General features: G+C 37.6%; 1 protein-coding gene across 9 annotated transcripts in view; it reads left to right on the forward strand.

The window, feature by feature from the left end:
- Window positions 1-24,768, forward strand: part of LOC120782532 (trithorax group protein osa) — a 93,582-nt gene that overhangs the window by 2,077 nt on the left and 66,737 nt on the right. For all 9 annotated transcript variants that reach the window (XM_040114853.1, XM_040114859.1, XM_040114856.1 and 6 more), the window contains exon 2: window positions 1,739-2,741. In XM_040114853.1, the coding sequence (XP_039970787.1) occupies window positions 1,842-2,741 (900 nt within the window). In that variant the 5' untranslated portion in view covers window positions 1,739-1,841. The remainder of the gene's footprint in view (window positions 1-1,738; window positions 2,742-24,768) is intronic.

Consider the following 24,768-nt stretch of genomic DNA (forward strand, 5'->3'; position numbering starts at 1 on the left):
TTTTACCTTGGAAATTGTGGGAATTAATTTATAAAATTCAGCATATATTTAATTAAATATATAAGCTTGCTTTATGTGAAAGTGAAATATAAAAAAATGTGCTCTGTGATGTGTAAAATTAAATTAAAAATACGAGTTACCAAAAAATCATTAAAATCATATTTTCGCGTTGCACAAAATCTCACAGAAGTATCTGCTGTGCAGTCGTGAGTGTGACAAGCAAAACGATATGTTTTAATGCATACGTATAGTGAATGAGATAGAAAGAGATAACTATAATGAAGGCACGATAACACAGCACAACAACAACACAACGTTACGAACACAGCCATTGAATGAGAGCGTGTTTACCACAGCCGTTGTCTTCTACCAGGTTGCCTGGTTGTCGCAACTACGAAAGTGGGAAGAAGTAGTAGGTTAAAAGAAGTTGTCACGGGTTGCTGAGCGGTCTAGAGGAGAATAGTGGAAGAGCATTCTCGCGGTAGGGTGGTGTGCTGCGCTTAGCTATAGCCTGCCATATTGTGTCGATTCACATTCGTTCTCTTTATATCGTATTCCTGTCTATTTCTACTACTATTTTATTGTTGTTGTTGGATAAATGTTGAATGTTTGACGTTGTTATATCGCCGCCGTGTCGTGTCGCTTATATCGTTCACAGCCCTCGTCAATCGCTACTGATTCCGATGTTTCTCTCTTATTTTATTGACTTTTTTTTTTTGCACTATAACAACGATTTACTCCTTCTACCGGCCACATCATGTAAATACATTTGAAAAACTGTATAAAAAGCACGATTGAAAAAATAATACATATTCACATTTGCACTTGGGGTGTTGGCAATTAAACCAAATTTCGGAATTAATACATACTATTCGGTGCATTGAAGTATACATATGCCTCGACGAACATCAAACCAATCACATTGAGCAGCAATAGAAGCTATTTTTATTGAAAAATGATTTCCAGAGATACATATATTTTATACTTACCATTAAATATTAAGTTACCAGTTTTCATTTAGTTCAAGTAAAATTCAAGAACAAGCAAAGCTTATTAATATTATTTAACTCGCACAGTAATTATATAAAATATATACATAACATCTTTGTTTAGGTAAATTGATATACTATATACATACATATACATATGTATCTTTTATTTTGAACGTTCAAACTACTGTCATAAATATGTACTAACTCCCCGCTATTTAATGTCATCAACCTAGTGTTTTTGATTCAATTTGCAAAAAAAATATTAAATTTGGTGAGAACAAATTTTTACGTTCTAGGGTCCAGATACTTGATCATGTACATATGTACATATATAATTAACATAAACTTTTTCATTTCAAAATACTGTTTCAAATTTATGAGATACGGTGGTACGAACGGACATATGCAGTACACATTTGATATTCATTATTAAATTCAAAATTTCTTCATACATTGTATAAATTGCTATTTCTTTATGTAAAACATTTGCAATATTTTATTTTGTGTTTTGAACAATAGTCTCGAAAGTTCATAATTAATATCGGTCGTTCCATGCGCGTTTACGTCAACACGCATTCTCCTTTCTGTCATTATTCTGATATAAAAGAAATATATTTTGTGGTAATCAATAGCACGACAATTTCAGGACTGTTTTGTAAACAAATATGTCTATTATAAACTAAATTTCTTCTTTTCAAATTTATTCCCAAATTTTACATTCTCTTAAACTTTAACTTTTATCACAGATAACTCAGCAGTGCAGTTGCAGCGGCCGTTGACGGAAACTAGAAGCCTCTTACAACAGCAACTGCAAAAATTATATACACCTGGGATTGAGTCAAATAAGTAATGAATGAGAAAATAAAATCACCCTCTGGGCAGGGTGGTGCAGCTGGCGGAGGAGGGGTAGGCCCACCAAGCGGACCCAGTGGTCCAGTTGGATCTGGCAGTACTGGTAATAGCGGTAATGGTGGGCCAGGTGCTGGTGTCCCAGGTGGTCCAGCTACACTTAATTCAGCCATAGGCGGTGGTCCACCCAGTGGAGGTCCACCGGCACCTAATAACGGTAGTGATCAACAACAACATACAATTCCGCATTCATATGGACCACCTGGTAGTGATCCAGTCGCTGCAATATCACATTATCATATGCACCAACAGCAGCATCCGCAACAACATTTGTCTCACCAGCAGAGTGGCCCCGGAGGCCCTGGAGTCCCACAAAACCCCGGTGAGCATCCACAAAAAGATGAATACGGACAAGGTACTTTGGGTGGACCACCACCACCACCTACTGGTGGGCACCATCCCGTTTACGGACGTTATCATCATCCAGATCCAAATATTGATCCATACCGCTATGGGCATTCGCCTATGCAACAGCCGCCTCCTGGAGGCAAACCACAACAACAACCAGGACCGCCGTCTGGACCGGGTGGTGGCATAGCCTCTCCCAGTCGACCACCACAGCAACGATATATTCCCGGGCAGCCACCGCAAGGTCCTACCCCCACATTAAATTCTTTATTACAATCGTCGCATCCACCGCCGCCGCCACAACATCGTTACGCAAATAGTTATGATCCACAACAGCAGCAACAAGTGGCGCAACAGCAACAACAAGGCGGACCACATGGACCGCCGCCTCCACCACATCAACCATATGGAGCGCAACAAGGTTGGGCGCCACCACCACGTCCATATAGCCCACAATTAGGACCGTCGCAGGCCTATCGAACGCCACCACCGGTAAGTGCAGAGAAAAATTATATAAAATATAAAGCTTAGTAACATTTACATAATTGTTTAAATGAAAGCCCTTGGTAGTCGAACATGCATTGTGCCCTATTTTTGCAGTTATAGCATTTCATTGCGTTTTATTGGCTAAATCGTAGGTTACAATACTATGCCACCAGTGAAGAAGGGAGGTGGAAGTTCAAAACCAATTCCTCAGGCCCGGAGTTCTCAAAGGGTTCCGGTACTTTGCAACAATGTTTTACAGATTTATCCTTCGATAATTCACTACAATCACCGTAATGCCTTATGAAAACATAAGAACTATTGTAGTTTTAATTCTACATGATTGATTGGGTAGAAATGTTTTTGAAGTTTTAATTTATGTGGAAAGGTGCACAATGATTTAATCCATTCCTCAGAAGTTTTGTTATATTTATCGTAGAAAATATTAGTAAAACCTTTAAGTACCTAAAGAACACTTCACCTGACTAAAACAACCGGCGGAATTTAGAAAAAATGTTTGTATGTCTACAAACAATAAACGACTAGCTTGATGCTTTTCTAGTTGGGGTATCCCAAACGCTTACTCATGCCAACGCTATTTATATTTATGTGCATATACACTCGTACATTCATAAATATACAGTGTATGTAGGTATGTATTCAAATATGTAAAAATACGTCGAGTCGTACCCTCGCGTTTTATTCATTCATACTGTCGTTCGAGTTGAGTAAAATTTGCCGCCTTAAATCATCAGCAAGGGCAACATGGCACGGCCAACAACAACTGGTAAACAAAATAATCACAACAAAAAATATAAAAGAGTATTTATAATACGAACAGAAATCAAAAGGAAAACAAACAATCCACAGAGTGTATAAATATGCAACTACATCTATACACAGATAGATTCATATGTATGTAAATGCAGATATAAATAAATAAATACAAACATACTTACATAATAGTATGAAAATTTGTTTTACGTGGGTACTAGTAAGGACGGATACAGTCGTTCGAATACAATTACCCATAGACATGTACTTACAAACAAGCGTACATATGCACAAACGCGTGCCTAGTTGGGCTGTTCAACGGTCAACGTCACCTTACATGCTATTTTGTACCATACAAATTGACATACAGAATATATGATATAAGACAATCTTGCCAACATACACACGGGCAAATATAGAGCGCTAAATATTTTGTGTTTTTGTTTTTGCATAGTCCTCGTGTATGCACAGCACTTGCCACCGTAAATATGTATATAAAGGTACATGTGTACAAAAGTGTGTCAATAAACGTTTGTCGTTTTCATGAATGAAATAATAAAAAAAAAACGGGAAACATCAACCGGCGCGGCGGCATCTTTTACCCAACCAACAACAATAACACAGCCTTCATTCACATCAAAAAGGCACACAACAAAATGTGATATAAAATCTTTAAGGTTCAAGTTAAGTTGAGAGTGTGCTAGTGGAGTAAACAGGCCAAGCCATTTAAAGCCAGACAACATTTCAACCGGCATCAGTTCAATTTCAGCCACGATTTAAAGGGATACAAAGATGGTAAAAGTGTACCACCATTGACAGGAGGTGGAGGTGGAGTGACTGCGCTTGTGGTGACTGGCTGGCATACTTATTCACTTACATACATATGCATTCATACAAACGTTATTTAAGTATATATACGATGAAGTATTTTTGCTCCACTTTTTTTTTTGTTTGGGTGCCTGGTATTGTTTTGCCTCCAACCGCACTGCTATCTATACAGCTAAACCGATTTGGTTGCTTCATACATATGTACATATTTGCCGGCTGTGGTTGTTGTTATTGTTAATCTCCGCAATATAGACAACTCTTTATGTGCGTGGACATTGTGTAGGAACTTTCTTTGCTCTGCAGCTATTAGCTTTATACTTCTTTAATTGTTTACAGTGATAGCTATAGCACCGCTTGATTTGAAATAAGTGAATGCTGAATTGTGGGAATTTAATTTGCGTATAACATAAGAAATGTGAGTTAGCTACAGTTGATAGGGAGTTTTGTTTGTTTTAAGACAATTAATTTTAACTACCCTTGCAAAAAATAAAATAACTAAATAATTTCACACTATTAAATTTATGTGCTTTTGCCAGATTTTGGAAAGTCTCAAGACTTATATGACTAAAGCTGCATAAGTATACAAGCCATCTATTACTATGTATATATGTATGTTTTGTATATTTGTTGTTGTTATTGTTCCGACCGAAAACGTTGTATGTAGATTATTGGCTTTACCTCTGTGTATGCGCCACTCTTTGTAACACAACTTCTGTTCAGAATTTTGAAAAACTTTTTTAGCTTGTGGTTTGTATTTTGGTAAGAGTTTTCAGTACAGTGCTCAAATGGATGTGACTCTAGTTCGAGTTATAGCTTGATACATAAACAATATACCTGTTAGTCTTCTGAATCACTTGACTAAAGAAAGTGAAATTACTTTATGTATTTAAACGCACGTGCCAAACACGTTTCTGTTTTTACTTAAAAAGTGGTGGCAAAATAACACTAAAACGTGCAGAATGTAGTCAAAACATAAAAGTGTATACCATATTGTAGACTTTATTATCGCATAGAGCCTTGTGGTGCTCTATGTATGTATGTGTATATGTATGTAGATATATTAGTTAAATTTTCGTACATTGTTGTTATTGTTGCGGTAACTCATCACGGTTGATTTGACGTGCCTACCAGACGTTTGTTTATTTTTTAATTTTTTTTTCTTTGCGCTCACAAAAAATTCAAACACAATATGAGTGCGTGCATTTGTACATATATTTTCATATAGTACATACATATGTATGTATGTAGGTTATTCTATTTTATGGGCATAATGTTTTTCATTGAAGAGCTTAGGGCTGAGGTGTTGTGATATTATTTTGTTATTAAGTGTCAATTTTCAGCAATTCAATTGACAAATGTATACTTATATATTTATATGTACAAAAATATGTTTACATGTGTGTGTGTTTTAGATTAATACCCTTAATGATTGACCGTTTTCCCTTTTTATGACCTTTGATGCACACAAATTCCGATTTCAAACAGCTGTAGAAGATTTATGCATCAAGCTTACTTCATCCATTTTTATGCCAATTCCTTTCAAAACAAGAAAAGCTTTCCATACAAGAACTATTTTTTAATTTTGATTGTCCAGGCTGTATGTCAGCTGTATGGAATAGTGTTCCGATGTTGGCGGCTCCGACTAATGAGCAGCTTCTTGGGGAGAAAGGAAAAAAAAAATTTAAATTTTAACAAAATTTCAGATTTGTTAAAAACGCAGCAAATAAAATTTTAGTTTTGTATGTACTATATGTATACGTCCAGGAGATATTAAAATTACTTGTTAAAATTGTAACTACAGTATCCTTCCTTCTTAATACAATCGCACATTGCTTACACAGCTGTAGCAATGTTACTTTTGTTTTTTACAAGTGAGTAGCATGGTAAATTTCAACAACAAAGGCGATAATCGAACAAACGTGTGTATATTTAAACTGTTATGACCCAGAAAATAAAGAATGTCTCGAAATAACTGTGGAAACTAAAAAAATGCACAAACAAGCAATAAAATAATGCAAAAGGAAGGAAGTGGTAAACATAGAAAACGTAGTGAGGAGCGCATCGCCAAGAAGTCACTGCAGTCACCACCAATGCAATGCAACAAGGCGCATCATTAAAAACGCTCCTCTCGCTTCTCCCTCACTCTGGCCTCTACCGTTGTACCTCCTATACATACATATGTAGCAACACACAAGCGCATACAAAAGGCTTTAAGACTGCGGCATCGCTGCCGCATTGCACAAAACTTGTAAAATCGTAGAATAAAACATTTCATTTGCTATTTTTGTTTTCACATTTATTATTGTTGTTGTTGGTGTTATCGTTACGCGACCGTTTTTGCCTCGTTTCAAACAGAACAATTGTGTGCTGCAGCATTGTAATACTATTACGAGCTCGAGCACCGGCTGTGCACGAATGATGCAAAAATATAACAAAAACAAAAGGCCCACAACAAAAAGTGAAATCTTATAAAAAAAAAATAACAAATAACATTACCACAGTGGCAAGCGTCACATTGCCCTCATTTTATTTTGCGGTCGATAGACACAAAAAATTAATATGTATACATATCTACGACAACGACTTGCACTTGCACGGCATTTTGTCTGATGTTGAAGTAGACACGGTTAGCTCAATATCATTCTAATAATAGCTGTAAGTCACTGTTTTAAATGTTTTTCTTTCCAAATCAATGCCCAGATGCATTTCGTATCCAAAGCTACTTATTTTGACTTTGACCGGTCAGTTTGTTTGGCAGCTATATTCTATAGTAGTCCCATTCAAAGTATATGCTTTTTGCCTTACCCTGTACAATAGTCATTGCTAAATTTCGTCAAGATATCTTGACAAATCAAAAAGTTTCCAAATTTGGTTTCGGTTTGTCAGTTTGTGTCGCAGATATGTGTTATATTAGTTCAATATTGGTTATTTCATCAAGTGAGCAACATCTTGATGAGAAAAGAAAGATCAGATCGATATCTTAAAAACTGATGAGCTAGTTAGCATACGTACATACATTCAAGCATGACGCTTTTCAAAGTATAGGGTCGAACGATTGTTCTTTTATCAAAATCAAAGTTTGCAAATAAATAATATTTACATCAGCATCCGACTTTGCGACTTTCAACTGAAAAAACACCGTCACATTTAATAGTAAATATTTTCTCGAGACTGGAATATACCTAAATTTTAGATTTAAGTATATTTATCTACGAATGACAGCTAAACACAAGGCGATTTCAAGGAGAGCATAAACTCTATGACGAAAGAAATCAGTCCTAATATGCGTGGAACAAAGTGTAAGAAGACCACGCCATTTAAAAAGTAAACACGTTAAGCCTGTTGAAGCGGAAACAACTAATTGAGTTGCAGAAGAGGAAGTGCGAGAAAAGTAGAGGAAGTACCAGCTGTGCATTGAAGAAAAAAAAACAGGAAGAACAAACAATAAGAAACGGGTGCTTGCCGCTGCTTAGTGAAATGAACACAATTGGGCGAAAATACGCATATCTCTAAATATTTACGAACATACTGCATACTACATATATACATACATACATATGTATATAATTGGAAGTCGCTTCGGCATACATATACATATGTACTTCCAATCAAATTTTCAAAATTTAGGAAAAAGCACAAACATTTAAATAGGAATATTTGTATGCAATAACAGTAACGAGTATTTGTCTTAAAGAGTTATATCCACTTGCAACTCGGAAAAAAACATTTTATTAAGAGGCATACATTTACAGAATCCAATAATCGCGTATTTATTTTGAAAAATTTTGGGTTTCCTTGATCTCGCAACCAATTTCCAGGCCAGGAGGATCTGCGAAAAAGGGTGTCTGACGGTGCGAAAATTTTTTCGGCTCAAATCCAAAAACAAAAAAAAAAATATTACAATAGATGAATACAGGTAATGATCGAAATACAAGTTAACTTTCGATTTCGACAAAATTGGGACTTCCCAAAAAAGTCGTTTTTGTGAAAAAATCTATACTTTAGAGTGACTTAAAAAATCAAAATTAATATTAGAAATCTTATTCCTTCGATCATTACCATTACCTAACAAATATGTATTTCTAATAAGGTCGGTGGAAAATTTCATGTCGATCGGTACAGCCGTTTCGAAGAAATGTTCGTCACCTCCTCTAAAAACAACGTTTGGAGGAGTTAAAAATTCTTGCACTCATATCTCCGAAACTTTGCCGTATTCAAATATTCTAAATAAAACAAATGTTGTGGATTTCATCCCAAACCTAATCTAATAATGACGAAGACACATATTTGTTGCAATAAATTGTATAATGCGCCATTCAGTTAAAGAATTGAATGAAATCTAAAAATAAATATTAAAATATACAATAAAGCGACCGTTGCGTGAGTACGCGCTAATGGTTAAGCAAGAAAAAATAGAAATTAAGACAAAATCTATTGAGACAAAGCAATTTATATGGCATGCATGTACATATGTATCTATGCTTATGTACATAAGTGTGTGCCGAAGTCATTAAATGTGCTGAATTTAAATTTCATTCAAACAAGTGTGACTATGTGACGTGACGATGGTGGCACAAATAGCCACAACAATAACAACAGCAATCAGCAACGTTAAGATATAAGTTTGCATAGATTGTTTTTGTTTTTCTTTGTTGTTTTTGCAAACGATTGAGTCAATGGACTTTGAGCAGTCAAAGGTATAAACAATCAAATATGTGCGCATAACTAAAATACATATGTACATACTCACATACATATCGACACACAATCATCTATACGAATGTACGTACGTATGTATGTATGTGCCTAAAAGCAATCAGGTCGCGGCAGAGAATTAACCGGCGTTGACAGACAAACATACAAACGCACACTTTGGCAGGCTGGGTTGTCTTGCAATGAATGGTAGTCTGGTAGACGATATGAAAGTTCGCATACATACATACATGCATGCAAGCCGGCATTATATATGATAAATAAAACAAATCGAAGAGAAAATGTAAATAAAAACAGACCAAAACAGAAAAACGCACATAAGAAAAAACTACGGAACAGAAAAATTCGTATTAATGAATGAAACAACGGTAATGTGAGTACTCACGCGCCTTTGTTGTTGCATTTTATTTTGTTATTGTTGTTGTGGCCTTTATTATCGGATGACGGTGCTGTTGATGCCTTCCTGACGCATGGTTTGGGCTGTGGTGTGCCACTGGGTAGACAAACTGGCGCCACTTGCACATGAATGAATGGTAGGCGAAGAATATGTACACAAAGAGGAAGTATAGCCCCATATAATAAATATAAATAACATATAAAAATGTGCGCGCTGAAGAAATGTTTTAAAGGAGATAAAAAACTGCAAGGTGGACAGACAGAGTGAAGTCCAACCGAACAGCAATGCCGTGCAGTAACAACAACAACAAGATAACAAAAAGAACCAAGAACCAAGCGAGTATTACGATGGTAAAGAAGAATTAACAAGGATATCAAACTGGGCTGTGTTGATTTCCGTCTTGTATTTTTACAGTGCTGACAAATGAATTCTACAGATATGAATACAGTAAATGTATATCCATATATTCATATGTATGTATGTATGTCAAAAAAACCAAAGGGCTTTATAATGTTTATATGTACTATGTAGATACTCTGTGGCATGCCACCGAAATCATACTTTGTTATTTGTTATTTCTTGTTTATACATACATACTATCTCGGTTTTTGGTTGGCGTGTGCCTGCCTTCCAGCCCAAACACCAAATTTAAAATTTAAAGCTTTTCTTCTTTGGCGCGTGCTGCGTTACCGCATTATGCCACTTCTTAAAACGACACCTGCGCGTCACTGCGGCTGTCCAATTCCACTCACAGTCACACAAATGTATACAGATATTTCTGTGGATTTTTCGCAAACTTTAAAGACTGTAGAGTTGTGTGTGTCGCAAATAGTACTGTTTCACAGACGTCGAATGTGTCTGCATCATCATCGGCGTCAATGCCATTCTCATACCTCAAACATATACATACTCAGCACTATAGCCAACGTCAGCGACGTCACTGCCGTAAACATACATCTTTACATAGTAAAGGTATGAGTTTGTTGAAATGTACTCACTTGCGCTATTATGTTCACATATTTACATTTTTTTATGTTGCTGCTTTGTCAGTCGGTCGAGAAGTTGGTTGGTTCATTGCCTCTTTGCTTGTTGGTGGTTTCTTCGCATTTATTTTTTCGTCGTACTTTTTGGTTTATGCGCGAAACCATTAAATGAAGTTCAAGGCCATTCGGAGAGTCTGTTCTTGTTTTACTTGTTACGTAAAAAACAGCTGAGCTGCATCATCGTGGGGGAAGGAACCTTTATGTGTAAATTGCTATGTAAAAATGTATATATTTCGTAACTTGCTGTACATTGCTTGATTTAATGCAAAACTTCTGGCTATGTAGAGAACCAATTGGACAACTTTTGGAAATATTGTATGCGAGTGTACTATGTTTAAAACCTTTAAATATGCACGAATCAAGCAAAACCTCGTAACACTATTTTTTATGCAAGCTTAAGTTGTTGAACTATTTTCCAACAACAGGGAGAATAGGCGGCTAGGTTAGCAGCGGCTTGAATATTAGGTTGTTTTCGTCAATTATCCCTTATCACGCTGATTTCATGCTCGATATTTTATGCTTGATTGCTTTTTGTGGCACTCGGTGGTAGGCACTAGAAAAATAAATTTATGCTTGAACGCAAAATTGAAAAGCATTCAAGCGAAATTTAAAACTTACCTTCGTTGTATTACGCACGAATGAATAATTAAAAAGGAAAAACGTTAACTGCAATTGCACTCTACACAAATAAATATTTTCCCTATAAAAACTTTTTTTATCGTTCGGCTTGTATGGTAGCTTTATGCTTTATTGGTTCGATCTTAACAATTTGCTCGGAGATATTGTATCATTGCCTCGGACAATAATCCATGCTAAATTTCGTGAATATATCTGATCAAATGGAAAAGTTTTCAATACAAGAATTTGATTTTGATAGAGCAGTTTGTATGACAGCAATATGCTATAGTGGTTTGATAACGTTGGTTCTGAAAAATTAGTAGTTTCTTGGGAGGAAAAGGTTGTGTGTAAATTTTTTAATCGACTTCTCAAAAATTGAGAGCTATAAGTACCGTTACATTCATAATTTGTGTACTACATACATACATACATACAAGGTTCTTTCCAAAGTAATCAGAATTTTTTGAATCTAGCGACCTCTGGTGGCGCCATCTACATATACATATGTCGACTGGTGCGTTAGAATGTGCTACCTTTATCGATTGTCCAGTGAGAATTTCATGACATTTCATCGATTGGAAGTGAAGTTATTGCGTTTTAAGTGTCAGTATGTTTGTGTTATCGGTGCGAAAATGAGCTTCGAACAAAATTGGTACAAGTTTTACCGAAACGTTTCAATTGATGAAACAAGTTTATGACGCTGATTGCCTATCCCGTAGCAGAGTGCACGAGTGGTTTCAACGTTTTCAAAGTGGTCGTGAGGACATAAATGAAGATCAACATTTGGGCCAATCAAAATCCGTGATCACTGGAAGTTCCATCGAAACTGTGCGTGAATTCAACAAAAATCAGCCGAAATCATAATTAAAATTCATGGAAATGGAATTGAACATCTCCAATACATCGATTTATCGCATTTCGACCGAACATTTGGACTTACGAAAGGTGTGTGTACGGTTTGTTCCGTACAAATTGACAGACGACCAAAAATTGCTCATAATCCAACATTCGAAGGACTATTATTTGACCAAAAATTACATTTTAACCATTAACCACTCCCCGTATTCACCTGATATGGCCCGCGCGCCTTCTTCCTTTTCGGAAAAATGCATTTGCCCATGAAAGGAAAGCGTTATGCAGACGTAGAGGTCATTCAAAAGGCTTGCACCGGCATACTGTCTTTTACTTTGGAACGCCCCTTGTATGTACATATGTACATATATTTTATAGGGTCTCCGAAGTTTCTTTTTCCTGGTGAAGTTAACTGAACTCAAAAATTATAATATAATATTTCTGCTGTTCAGATTTCTCTTGAGGTTTGAATTTATCGTTTGGTTGCAGCCTAAGTTGAAATTGTCGTATCATCTTGATTTATGAATTCTGCTTGGCCTGTGATGTCTCAATGTTTACTATTAAGCGCCATTTCTTCAATATTTGATACAATTCTCTTATCCAAAACAGTATTTGTAAATGTAATTGTTGAAATTTGGATCGATCCAACCCAACCTAATTTATTCAATCATCCTATGTGCCTCTAATCTAAATGCAATTCTAAAGATAATCTCAAAATTTGAAAATTTGAAAATTGTCAAAGTTATTTACCACGCCAACTGGATAAATAATAAAGTTTCACATATAACCATAGTTGAAACGGACTTATGCTCGTCGTTTGAAAAAAAATTTATTCGCTACAAATCAACTTGAAACTTATTTTCATGACCATGGAGCATATTTAAAGCGAAAACAAAGAAATAACTATTTTTTGGGAAAGTTCTACAGTGACTGACCATAACCCTTAAAAACGGCATATAGCATTGCCATGTTGAACTAAATATGATAATACAACACGAAAAATTATTATATTTTGTTATGAAAGACTTCTTCAGCCGTGAGAGCATTCTGGTGCCACAACGGTTTAACAGAGATTCGTTCTGCCAACAGAAGCAGATAGAAATGCGGAACAAAATTAAACTATTAACCATTGTTGTGCCACCAATACATATATATTTGCAGAGGTTATTCACATACAAATTAGCAATATTCGGTTTTGCATACGACCGAGGCGCACATAGTTGGCTAACCTTACCATAAATCTCAATGGGAAATTGCAATATTTATACAAACACATGCTTGTAAGCACCTTATACAAATACTAAAGTCCAAAGCTTTGTTTGAGTACGTTGCCACTGTGTCCCGTTGTCTGCTTCCTGCGCCATAACGCTGTGGGTTATGTGTGCCACCGTTGTCGGTTTGGTTAAATGCTTCCATCGACTTTATAGGCTCGCCACTCGAAGCTTTCAATTGCGATGTTCGGCAAGTATGTTGTTATATGTATGCATTTGACTGTGTGCCTAGCCTAGTCATTGCTATCAATGGAACCTCTTATTGTTGTTTTTATTGCACTGTTGCTTTGGTTATTTCGGTCATATTCACCGACAGTAAACATACTTACAAACATACATACATGTCGTAACTACACGGGTACATCAGTGTTTTCGCCACCACAGCCGTCTGGTTGGCTAGTCGTTTAACGCATGTTGTGCCGGCGCGTAAACTAAATACTAATGCACACACATACATAGATCTCAATGTAGTATCAACACCTCTGCTGTTCCTGTTTCTTACTGCTATTCTGCATTTCTGGTCTGTGCACATTTCTACTCGTACGTCATCAGCGCCGACATTTTGCCGTCAAAACACTAGTAAGTCAGTGGAGCACTCGTCGCCATCTATAGAATTTGTCCAATTTAGTGCCGTCGAGTCACATACATACATACATACATATTGAGGAGGTTTGCTATAATGGTTTAGTGAACACATTGAGTATCTGTTACGCAAAGCTGTTGTTGGTTATTATTGTTGGCTAGTATGTCTACGTTAACATTTGAAAGGCTTAACTGCAAATAACTGCCGGGTATCAAGTAGCCGTCAACATACATATTTCAAATCTCTTCTCTTGTCTGGTGTTTCGGTTCGCGTATTTGATGTTTTTGCTATTATTATTGCTAATCCACTTACGCTATTCATTTTCACTATCTACAACCCCATCGAGCGCTAGTGCTTGCGGGAGCCATCTCCACTACTCAGCAGGCGCGTTGCAACCAACCTGCCTGTCTGATAGCACTTAATGTCACAAATCACTTGTCCTCGTCGTTGTCGATGTCGATGTTAGTGTCGGCATAACAGCCAAAAACTAACAACCAACGGCGCACTATCAACACCTTGGTACATCTGCACCGCTCTCGGTTTTGCACCTCTGCCGTTTTCGGCACGGAAGTGTTGCTAATATTTTCGGCTATTGCTGCTGCTGCGTGCACGTGAGCCTCAGTAGAGTACACAAACCAAAGTTGGTATACTGCCGCACATTTACTCATGCACCTAGCCAACCGACGATTCGACCAACTGATTGTCCTCCTTCACTTGCAATACAATCTACAAACTGTTGCCTTTTGATTTGCTTTGTCCGCTTTATGCCACGGATTTGCAGTGTGTGTGTGTTTCACGCATCAACATGTTTCGTTTCCTTTTTGTGTCAGAAAATTTGACCTTCAAAATGTGTGTCGTTACTGACGCGCCCCCATCTCTAAACTTATATACATATGTGCATATGTATGTATGAAACATTTATACATAACAGGAAAAACAAGCGTCTGCATTTACTTTGTCGGCAATTGCTCCCAAAAAAGTGGGCCACACTTTTGCTTGCACGAGCACATACATACTTACATATGTACTATATAATATGTATATACACATAAACGTTTTATTTTGTTATTTTTATTACTTTTGCCAAAGTAGGCATTCATTTTTACTTTTGTTGGTGTTGTAATAAAGAAAGTGAAAATCGTGCGCTAAAAGCCGGCATTAACGACTACACTCGCATACATACATACATACCATAAATATTATACTTTCATGTGTCATGCGATACGAGGAAAATTGCTGAAAAGCAATAACTGCAGAAGTGTGGAGTGGAGTGGAGAGTGTGCAGGTACAGGTTTTGGGTCGTATAGTTGAGCTAGTGGGAGCAGTAGCAGCAATAACAATAACAACAGCTCTTAAGCTCAATATTTTATTTCAACTCTAAACTGTTGCTCGAATTTTCAAGTGCTTGCTACAAGTGTGTTCGTCGCTTGCTTTAACATTTTTGCTGTATTTGCTTTAAACATTGCTCTTAACAGCAACAGCATCGTTCTCTAATATCCGTGCCATCTACGTCGGCATCATGTTTATCACCATTTTAATATAATAATGAACAGAGCCGAATAGCTTTTAGCCTATGTATTGTATATGAAAGTTATGCTATTACCATGCCCTTGTCGACACTTATGTGTACTTATACATACCTATATAAGTTGTCTTGTAGTGAGTAGTATTTCGTTAATTGTTTTTCGTTGTCTGTTATCTATCAGATTGGTTCTCGTATATTTTACATCTCAATAAGGCAAAATAATCCTCTTTAAAGTCTTTATATTAGTGTTTTCGACGCTTTGCCTTTTCTCTGAAGAACTAGGACTTTTCGCTACAACAATCTGCTGTCTTGTGATAGACCATCTGATAAAATGTGACCGGGTAATGTGTGCGGGTAGTCAGAAAAGTTTTTAGTATTTCTAATCAAACTTCAATTTTTTTTTATTTATAATGAACTTTTAATGAACCAAATATGTACCATTTTGGTCGACCATTTTTTGCCATTTTTCCGCTAAAGACATTATTCCATCAATGTAAAACTTTTCTGGTTTCTCGGCGAAAAACTGCGACAAGTAATTTCCACAGGTTTCTCTTGAAGCCAACTTTAATCCATTAAGGCAGTTCTGCATTGACCGAAACAAATGGTAGTCCGATGGTGCAAGGTCAGGGGTATATGGTGGATGCATCAAAACTTCCCAGTCCAGCTCCCAGTTTTTGCCGAGTCATCTAAGATGTGTGTGGTCTAGCGTTGTCCTGATGCAAGACGAAGCCCTTTCTGTTGATCAGTTCTGGCCGTTTTTTTCGATTGCTTGATTGATAGATTGACAGTAAAATGAAGAATCAATCAAGTAGAATCTATCGTTCGACCAGGCTGGAGCAGCTCATAGTGTATGATTCCTTTCCAATCCCATCAAACGCTCAGCGTAAGTTTTCAAGGCGTCAATCCTGCTTTGCGACCATTTGTTGAGCTTCATTACGCTTGGACCATGATCTTTTTCGCATATTATTTTCGTATTCGATCCACTTTTCGTCTCCTGTTACCATTCGCTTCAGAAATGGTCCGATTCCCTTTCGTTTCAGCAAAGAATCGCAGATGTTAATTCGGTCCATTAAATTTTTCACAGACAATTCATGTGGTACCCAAATCGAGCTTCTTTTTGTAGCCAGCCTTTTTTAAATGGTTCAAAACCTTTTGATGATGATTGTTAAGCTTCTTAGCGATGTCAAGGCTGCTTATGCGATGTGGTTCTGGTCAATCTTTTCCATAATTTCATTAGCTTTTTCTTTTGTTATGACCCACTTTTTCGCCTAACCAATTTAATAAAAGTTTTTATTATTGACTTCAAAATACGCCCTGCTCAAATGCAATCAGGCAAATGTTTAACCCAGTTTTCCATAGATTTGTTATAAGCCTTGTATGGCCTGCGTGCCTTCAGGGAATTTTGTTTTTTTTGGGTTTCGGCAAATTTTTTCAGACCAACTGCAACCTTTTGATGCCAAAACGACGATTTTCAAGCACTGTTTCTTTAATTTTTTCGATATTTTCATGATTAACAGAGGTTGTATGGATGCCTCGCAGAAGGCAAGTTTTCGATGACTTCACGGACTTCACTGAATGCTTTGCGGTACTTGTGTTCGTATTAAAGTTTGGCCCCCCAAAACATTTCTGCAAAATTTCCAACGATTTCGTAGTCGTGACCTCATTGGAACCACAAAATTTTAAGCAAACTCGTTGTTAAATTTTTTTCCATATTAAGACCAATTTTTCGCGTCGTAAAAAAGGGCTTTCAAACACACACTAATTGACATATGGGGATGCAACTTTACTGAGAATAAATCCAAATCAATTTTGATCAGATGATATATTTGAGCAAACGCTTTGCCAACAATCTGAACTTGTTTTTAAAAAGTGATATATTCTTTTTATAAAATTTACATATATAATACTTCATTGAGAATAATATTTTTATAACATCAAGTGTGTTGTTCTGAATTTTGTGTGTTCAACCACTTTTGTGGAGAATTATTATTTACACATAAATAAATTGCTTCACACGAAGTTCTTACTAAAATTGATTAAAATCTTATTTTCCATCATATTTGCTGTCTTCCATTTGTTTTATTAAAGCTTATAAAATTTTATAGTTCGATTGCATTTAATCTTGTTTTTTTTTTTTTTGCAGTTATTACAATAACAATAAAATATCAATAATAAAACTCCGCAGCTTTCATTGGAATAAACTTTAGATTTATATTTGTATTTAAAACGCATTTAAATGTAAACAACATCTTTATGCGCATACCAGTTTAATAGAAATTTGAAATATTGATAGTAATATTAGTGCATAGAATTTTTTCAGCTGATGATTTGTAATTAAAGCACACATTTTATTCTATATTTGATAGATTTGGCAGCATGCATACAAAGACAATATTTCAAAGAATGTGATAAGAGCAATAAACCAGGTTATTTTATCCCGTGCTTTCATTATTTAATTTAATGATTAGTCTAGGTTTTCATAATCCCAATGAAACCTAAGTCGTGATATGTTGGCCTGTCTGTTTGTCAAAAAAAAAAAAAACTGTCAAACACTTCAAAAAACTTCTAAAATCAAACTTAAAGTTAACCTACAAAGCCGTCTAGACTCCCTAGAATAAGCCTACTATTGTGCCGTATTCCCATTGTGCTGCAGTAGCGCCATCAACTTCAATTCACTTTAATCTCATGTTTTATCATTGTTTCGTTACAACCACCGGTACTATCAGCAAATACAGTAACAACAAGGACATCAAAATCATAAAAAATGGAAACCCTACTAAATCGGCATTTCTACGTAATACGTAAACATCAAAGGAAATTTGTATGCCACATCACACTCAGCAACGTATTCGCACACAAACCCATCCCTCTATAAGCTTGCATTAGTACTTTGTATTTGAGTTTCGGCTTGCCATGCAACCCCATTTTCAATTCCTCATAGAACTTACTCTTACTTATTCTCGCGTGTGTATCGTGGTCGTTTACATTAATTTCCATTGCCTTTTCCATTTCCATTAAAACATCAGATGCGCGAGTACTCTGCATTGCAATCTTGTTTGTACGTTCGACGCGGCGCTCTCGTCGGGTCGGGGCGCTTCGGTCGCACGTCTGTTTGCTGGTACTCATTTTAATGGTGAAATGACGATGCCGTCGCTTACTCTGCACCACCGCCTGTCTCTTTGATCATCGTCAGTCATACTACAAAGTTCGCGCTCAGACACATCAGAAGCACCGTGTTTGCCATTACTTTATCCGCTTTACTTTACTTCGTTTTATTTGTGAGCTCGTTCTCTTGCCGCACGGCTACGTACGGTTGTCGTTAGTGACGCTCTATTAATATACAACGTGGTACTTTGTCAGTGAAAAGTACCATTTGTTGTGTTGCGTCCCGCCCTCAATTCTTCCCTAGCCCATGACTGCTTCCTTAGCCGGTTTTGTTAGTTGCCGTTGCTCGCCGAGCCCAAAAATAAAATCATAACAACTCATTTCGCCGGCCGGAACGGGGCAACGGAAAGCCCACCGTCCTATGTCTCCTATCGTCTTGTCATGCTTTAGTTTGGTTTTAGTTGGCTCCGTCTTACTCATGCCAAATGTTTTTTTCATTTGTATGGTCTCCACGAATTCTGTTGAGTATTCTTCGCACACTTCGACTATCCTCGACCAGCTATCTCGGCAGTTGCTTTGTTTTGCTGGTGCTACATTAAAATAATTTCAGTCCTGCCATGAACATGAATCTCCTTTTTGCGTTATGCGGCGCGCTTTGCTTTTGCCGTTCCGCCTGTCTATCGCTCATTATGACTGGTAGGCAGGCAGGCAAGAACATAGCAGTACTTGCGGCAACTTTGTTATGGTGTTGCTTTTGAATTACGTGGTTGTAGCGCGCGATGGCACGTCGGTCAGTTGTACGGTCAGTAGGTTCCATTAGCTCGCTCGTCAGACACGTACTTAGTATCTCTGAGCTGTTTTGCTCGCATATACCTTGTGGTTGCCTGTGCATCTTTGGGACTTCTGCGGCGTCGGCGATACCATTTTATCGTGAAATTATAAACTCTTGGCTCAGCAATGTGATGTCAAGAACGGCAAAGTTAACAGCAAACGAAATGAAGCCAAGACGCGCCGCCACTACAAACTTTGCTGGCTAATACTTACGTACAATATTTTGCCGCAACAGAGCCCACATGTTTGTTTCGCACACGGTCGTTCGGTGTGTCAGTCATTACGACCTTCCCTTTGTAGTACGTTCAATGCGCGCATGTTGAACACAGTCTGTTGTCGCGTCTCTCTTGCCGCGCTCTGCCCTGCTCTGTGGCTCCATAACTTTGTTACAGCTTATGTACGCCCGACAGCCCGCCCCCAGTGGAAGGTTATGGTACGTGCCCATAGCACAAGCGCTCCTCACTTATTCAGCCGTACACATGCCATACCTTTGTATGAGTACAAATGTTGCTTGCTTGTTAATTCGGTCGTTTCGACGGTCGGTCGTTGGTCGATATGTCGTTTCGTCGCGAAGCTAGTCAGTCGATCTGCTGACTGGTAGAGTATGCCTGTGTCTGCATTTATTCGGCTTATCCGCATTCCACGCACTCTGTACCGCCATCGTCCGATTACAACGTTTGGAACGGTTATCGTCATCCCATTTGCCCGTTCGCCTGTTTGCCTGACTGCCTTTTGGGATTGTACTTCGCCCCTCGTTTGTCATATGCCCCGCCTATCTGTGCGCAAACTGTTGTTGATGGATTTTGCGACCGTAACGACCCTTCTTCGTGCATGTTCATGAGCTCTGGCGTTAGCATGCTTCTCTTATGGCTCGGCATGTCTGTGTTTTTGTGATTTCCATCTACACGCATTCTACTCACATACATATCTCCTTCAGGTACATATGAATGAGTGTGTGTGTGTGTGTTTGTCGGTTCGCGCTAACTTCAGTCGATTGTGTGCGCCCCTGCGGCTATGCTTGTACGCCCTTCGCTTATCCAGTTTTTCGTCATCACCGCTACCAAAGCTACTGCTGTTGTTCTGGTGCAGATCCTTCCATTAGATTTATTGCCGCATTCTGCACTGTTATTCGTATTCCTTCACCTATTGTATGGCGCATGGTTGGCAAACAACAACAACAACAGCAACAACAAAATCGTCACAGTTTTATATGATTTTGTTGTTTTTGTTTACAAATGCCAAAGATGCTTTTTGCTATAAAATGTTACGGCATTACATCGTCCTTCGTTTGCACATGTCCCGTATGTTCGCGAGACCGACCGCCCGCTCGTCATTCGTTCATCCATTTGCCGGCAAAAGCTAAGGGCTGGTTTTCGTGCGCTTGTGTCGGGCGTTCGTTTCTTTGGTTGTATGTACATATGCGCACATTTGTGACCCGGAGTCTCGTAGTCACTGCTGTTCGCACTGCGTCGCAGCCCCTTTCCTCGCTTTACCATGCAATTCAGCAGTTCCGTAATATCTGCATTTGCCACTCGCCTGATCCGTCCGCAGGGTGAGGGTAGGAAGGGAAAAAATCCTTTCATTAATGGCAGCAAAGTTTTTCTTGCCATCAGCTCAATTTTTTCGTCTTTCGCCTTACACAATTTATATAATTTTTATTTTATTTTTGCGCACGTGTGTGCGGTTGTGTACGGCTTTATGCGCTCACTCGGGTTAGTCGCCTTCTTCAAACCAATGCTGATTTACTGTAGCCAAAGTGCGAACTTGAATAGAAAGCACTGTGTGTTGGCTATTGGCTTGTTAAGGGGAATATCCTGACAGGTAGCTATGTGCGATTGCACTGCCGGCAGGTTAGTCTATTTATTAACGAATCCTATTGTGACTATAAGCACTCGTACCTACTTATTTAACTTTCCATAGTTCCGTTTTACCACACTAAGTCGAAGAATTTCCCTAATTGTATATACATGAACATGTTTTGGGCATGATCGACATCAAGAAGCATTTCTGTCAAGAGACATTCTCGGCTGAGGGAGTATATAACAAAGCCAGGATAGAAGATTAGTATCACTGCATATTAAACGAAGCATCGCTTCGTCTATTATAATTAGACGGTAACATTCCCTAGAACTCTAATATACTTGGCATGTACAATACAAGAGGCCGTCTTAAGCGCCTAACACCTATATACATTCATATATAACGGTAGCACATTCATTCATATTTTTGCGCCACACCAATAATCTTCCGCTTTGTTAACTCTCGTAGTTGCTTACAGACATTACTACAAACTGTGCCCATTCAGACCCGTAACACACGTACCAGCAGCATCCATGCAATCAGCTGTTTTTCATGGCGACCTAACAATTCTCAGTTTTAATCGATTTACGTGGTTGCTCTTATGCAGCTTTTTTTGCTCCATTTCGCACTTTGTTCGGCAAAATCACATTTCCGTTGATGGTAAACCCAGCAGCCAACGATACAACCTTCTTGGTATTGAAATATGTACACCAATGTATACATATACACACACCTACATGCACGCAATGCTAGTGTTAGTCAAAGTGCTCGAAATTATGTCTGTCCGCATTGAATGGCCCGAAAGCCAACAAGCTCTGTACAGAAGAGTAGCGGCAATTCTGAAATGTGGGCAGTTGGCACTAATGCAGTCTGCAGCCTGACAGTTTCGTGCGACAGACGGCAGGATCGAACGGAACAACGAACAAACGATTAGTTGACCGACTGTCCCAGCAATTGTCTGTCTATACGATTGGCATGTGACGTTGCTGGGCGTTTAGTCGGGTTCATCCAACGCAAAGTGTATTGCTGAGATTTTCATTTATTCGTGCGATACTTGATGGCTGGTGGTGTTTTCAGGCCTCCTCACATATAGTTGTCCTCTATGATTCGGTCTGTGGGTCTGTATGTGTGTGTACGTGCATGTGGTATCGGATGCGCATGGTGACAGGTGGATGGGAGCTCATTGAATATGTATTAACCATTTACGGTGTTGGATGGATATGGAAAATCGATTAAAATTATATACCCCAATGTGTGTACATGTAGATTTATCATTGTATGTGTGTACATATTCTCGTTCATGTTCACTTTGAATTCGTTGGTAGAGAATAAACGAATCCTGCGCACACACACGAGGGTTGCGACGAACGAAGTAACGAGTAAGGACATTCATGCCGACGAAGTCGTGTTTGTCATTTCGCTTCCATTCGTTAGATATGATTGTTGTGCGTGGTTCGTATAATTGCGGCCCTATCTTATGCTCTTATGCGGGTGGGCCGCGACATAGTTCTGCAGTGCTGAGCACTCGTTCGTTTGACTACTACTACTAGCTTTGTCTAATGTCTACTCATTTGTTGTTGTGTTTTTCATCTCTTTTCGATTTAATATAAATGCTACATACATATATTTGCAATTTTTTGCGAAAGCAAAATTTTTTTAATACATATACATATATATTTTTTTATATCACAGTTTATTTTCATTTAGGGGACCTAAGTAGTGATCGAAGAAATTAAAAATGAAATGTAAGGGAAAATATTGCAAAAAAATCGTTGGGGGATATTCACTTAAAAAAAAAAAAACAAATTATTTTCACTCGTTTTTTGTTTTTTATTTAATGTCATTGAATGTTATTCTTTCTCTCTTTTATGTATGCCGCGTTATAGTTAATTTTTCTGTCGTTTTTTTTTATTGTTTATTGATTGTTATTGTAGCTTCTGTGATAGAATATAGCCAGCGGTTATGACAAGTATAGTCGTTGCAATAATATAATTATAGTCGTCGCCCTTGCTCGCCCGGGGTCCCAAAAATCTTTGTGGGGGCTCGGCATCTAGTGCATTACTCATAGTGCCAATTTCAGTTCTACCAACAATTTTGTATGCAAGTGTATGTTTGTATCTTTTTCTCCCAGATGATGCTTTCAAATATCGTAGTAAATGTTGCCGCGCAGTATTCCTTGGGTTTTTACGCGCTACTGTTATTTCACTTGTTATTGCCCTCGACCTCTTTGCGTATATTCGCTTTCGCCCCCTCCGGGAGCCCACGGTTGGTGTTGTTGGACATACATATTTTTTCGGCAATGTTCCGCAACATTTTATTTGATTTTTTTTGTTCAAATTGTTCTTTCGATTTGTAATTTGTTTTTCAATGTCAGCTGCTCCCCAATTTGATAATTTATTTGGTTTTATTTTATGCGTTACACTCTGTGGCAGTTTCGATTTAAATTTTTATTACAAGAAGGCTTTGACTCTTTTTCACTGCGTTTATTGCAGTTGCTGTCGGTTTTACAGTTTTCCACCTCATAAACCGGCCACATCCTTTTTATTGGTCTGCATATTTTCTGGGGATGAAAGTTATTATAACTGTCTTCGATTGATCGATGATGTTCTTGTCAAAAAATTTACATGAAACAGAAACAACAAAGTTGTAAAGGTAAATTGATAAAAGATTTGCTTGTACAGGTAACAAGCAAAATTTTAAATGTTATTTAGGAAAAACATAGAAACAAATGTTTATTTCAATATATTTTATTGGCAAGGTTTTCGAAAAGTCTTACATTGGAATAGTTAAGCCTACGCTAAACATCGGAAAATTATTTTGATGGCATTTAATAGTAGTTGTGGTTGAACTAACTTTTTTCGTATGCTAAACAACGCAAAATACACCTAAATATCAGCGCTTGGCCAAAATAACATATTTCTCAGTCAAATCGGCGCGTGTTCTCCGCAACGACGTTACACTAATATGGTTTTAATGGTTTGTAGCGAAACAAATTATGTTGTCATTATTTTCCAATTGATGCTAGTTCAATTTTATTGTAACGCGTTTCTCCTTTTACCTTGACACCCCCGGGGTAATCATATAGTTCAGCAGAGCGTGTGGGTGACAAGAATGAGAATGGCAAAGTAATTGTTTGATACAAATATATTTACCTGGTACGTACGGCGTGTGTCCATATGGTTGACATTCAGTTGTCTTTGTTGCTTAATAAGGATATGGACCTTAATTTGAAACTACAAGATATGTGATACTGAAGCACTGCTGCAGGCAAAGAAAGTCACAAACATCATGTAGTATGTAATTTGATGTATGTACATATGTGTTTATTTGTATGCACATCTATGCTCAACTCTCTAGGTGTAGTATAGTGCGTTTTGCATTGAGTGCTTTTACAGGATTTTATATCGTTTGGATAATCAAAATCATATATGCACGCTTCGGTTATGATTTGTTTGTATTTTGTATTGTATTTGTTGTTTTTGTAGGCACGCATACACATTAACATATTTATTAATACATATCCTGTTTGACAATTTTCTTTAGTTCAATTCAAATGCATTCTTAGTACTTGCTAATTTTTTTTCTGTAAAAAGTATGGCTCAAACACATTTTAGAATTTCTCTTTTCCCTTTAAAACTGTTTTTAACTTCTTCGTCATCACAATACCTAAGCATTTTAATAAAGAATTTTGGTAGT

The sequence above is a fragment of the Bactrocera tryoni genome, chromosome 1 (assembly GCF_016617805.1).
Source record: "Bactrocera tryoni isolate S06 chromosome 1, CSIRO_BtryS06_freeze2, whole genome shotgun sequence".
Classification (NCBI taxonomy): domain Eukaryota; kingdom Metazoa; phylum Arthropoda; class Insecta; order Diptera; family Tephritidae; genus Bactrocera; species Bactrocera tryoni.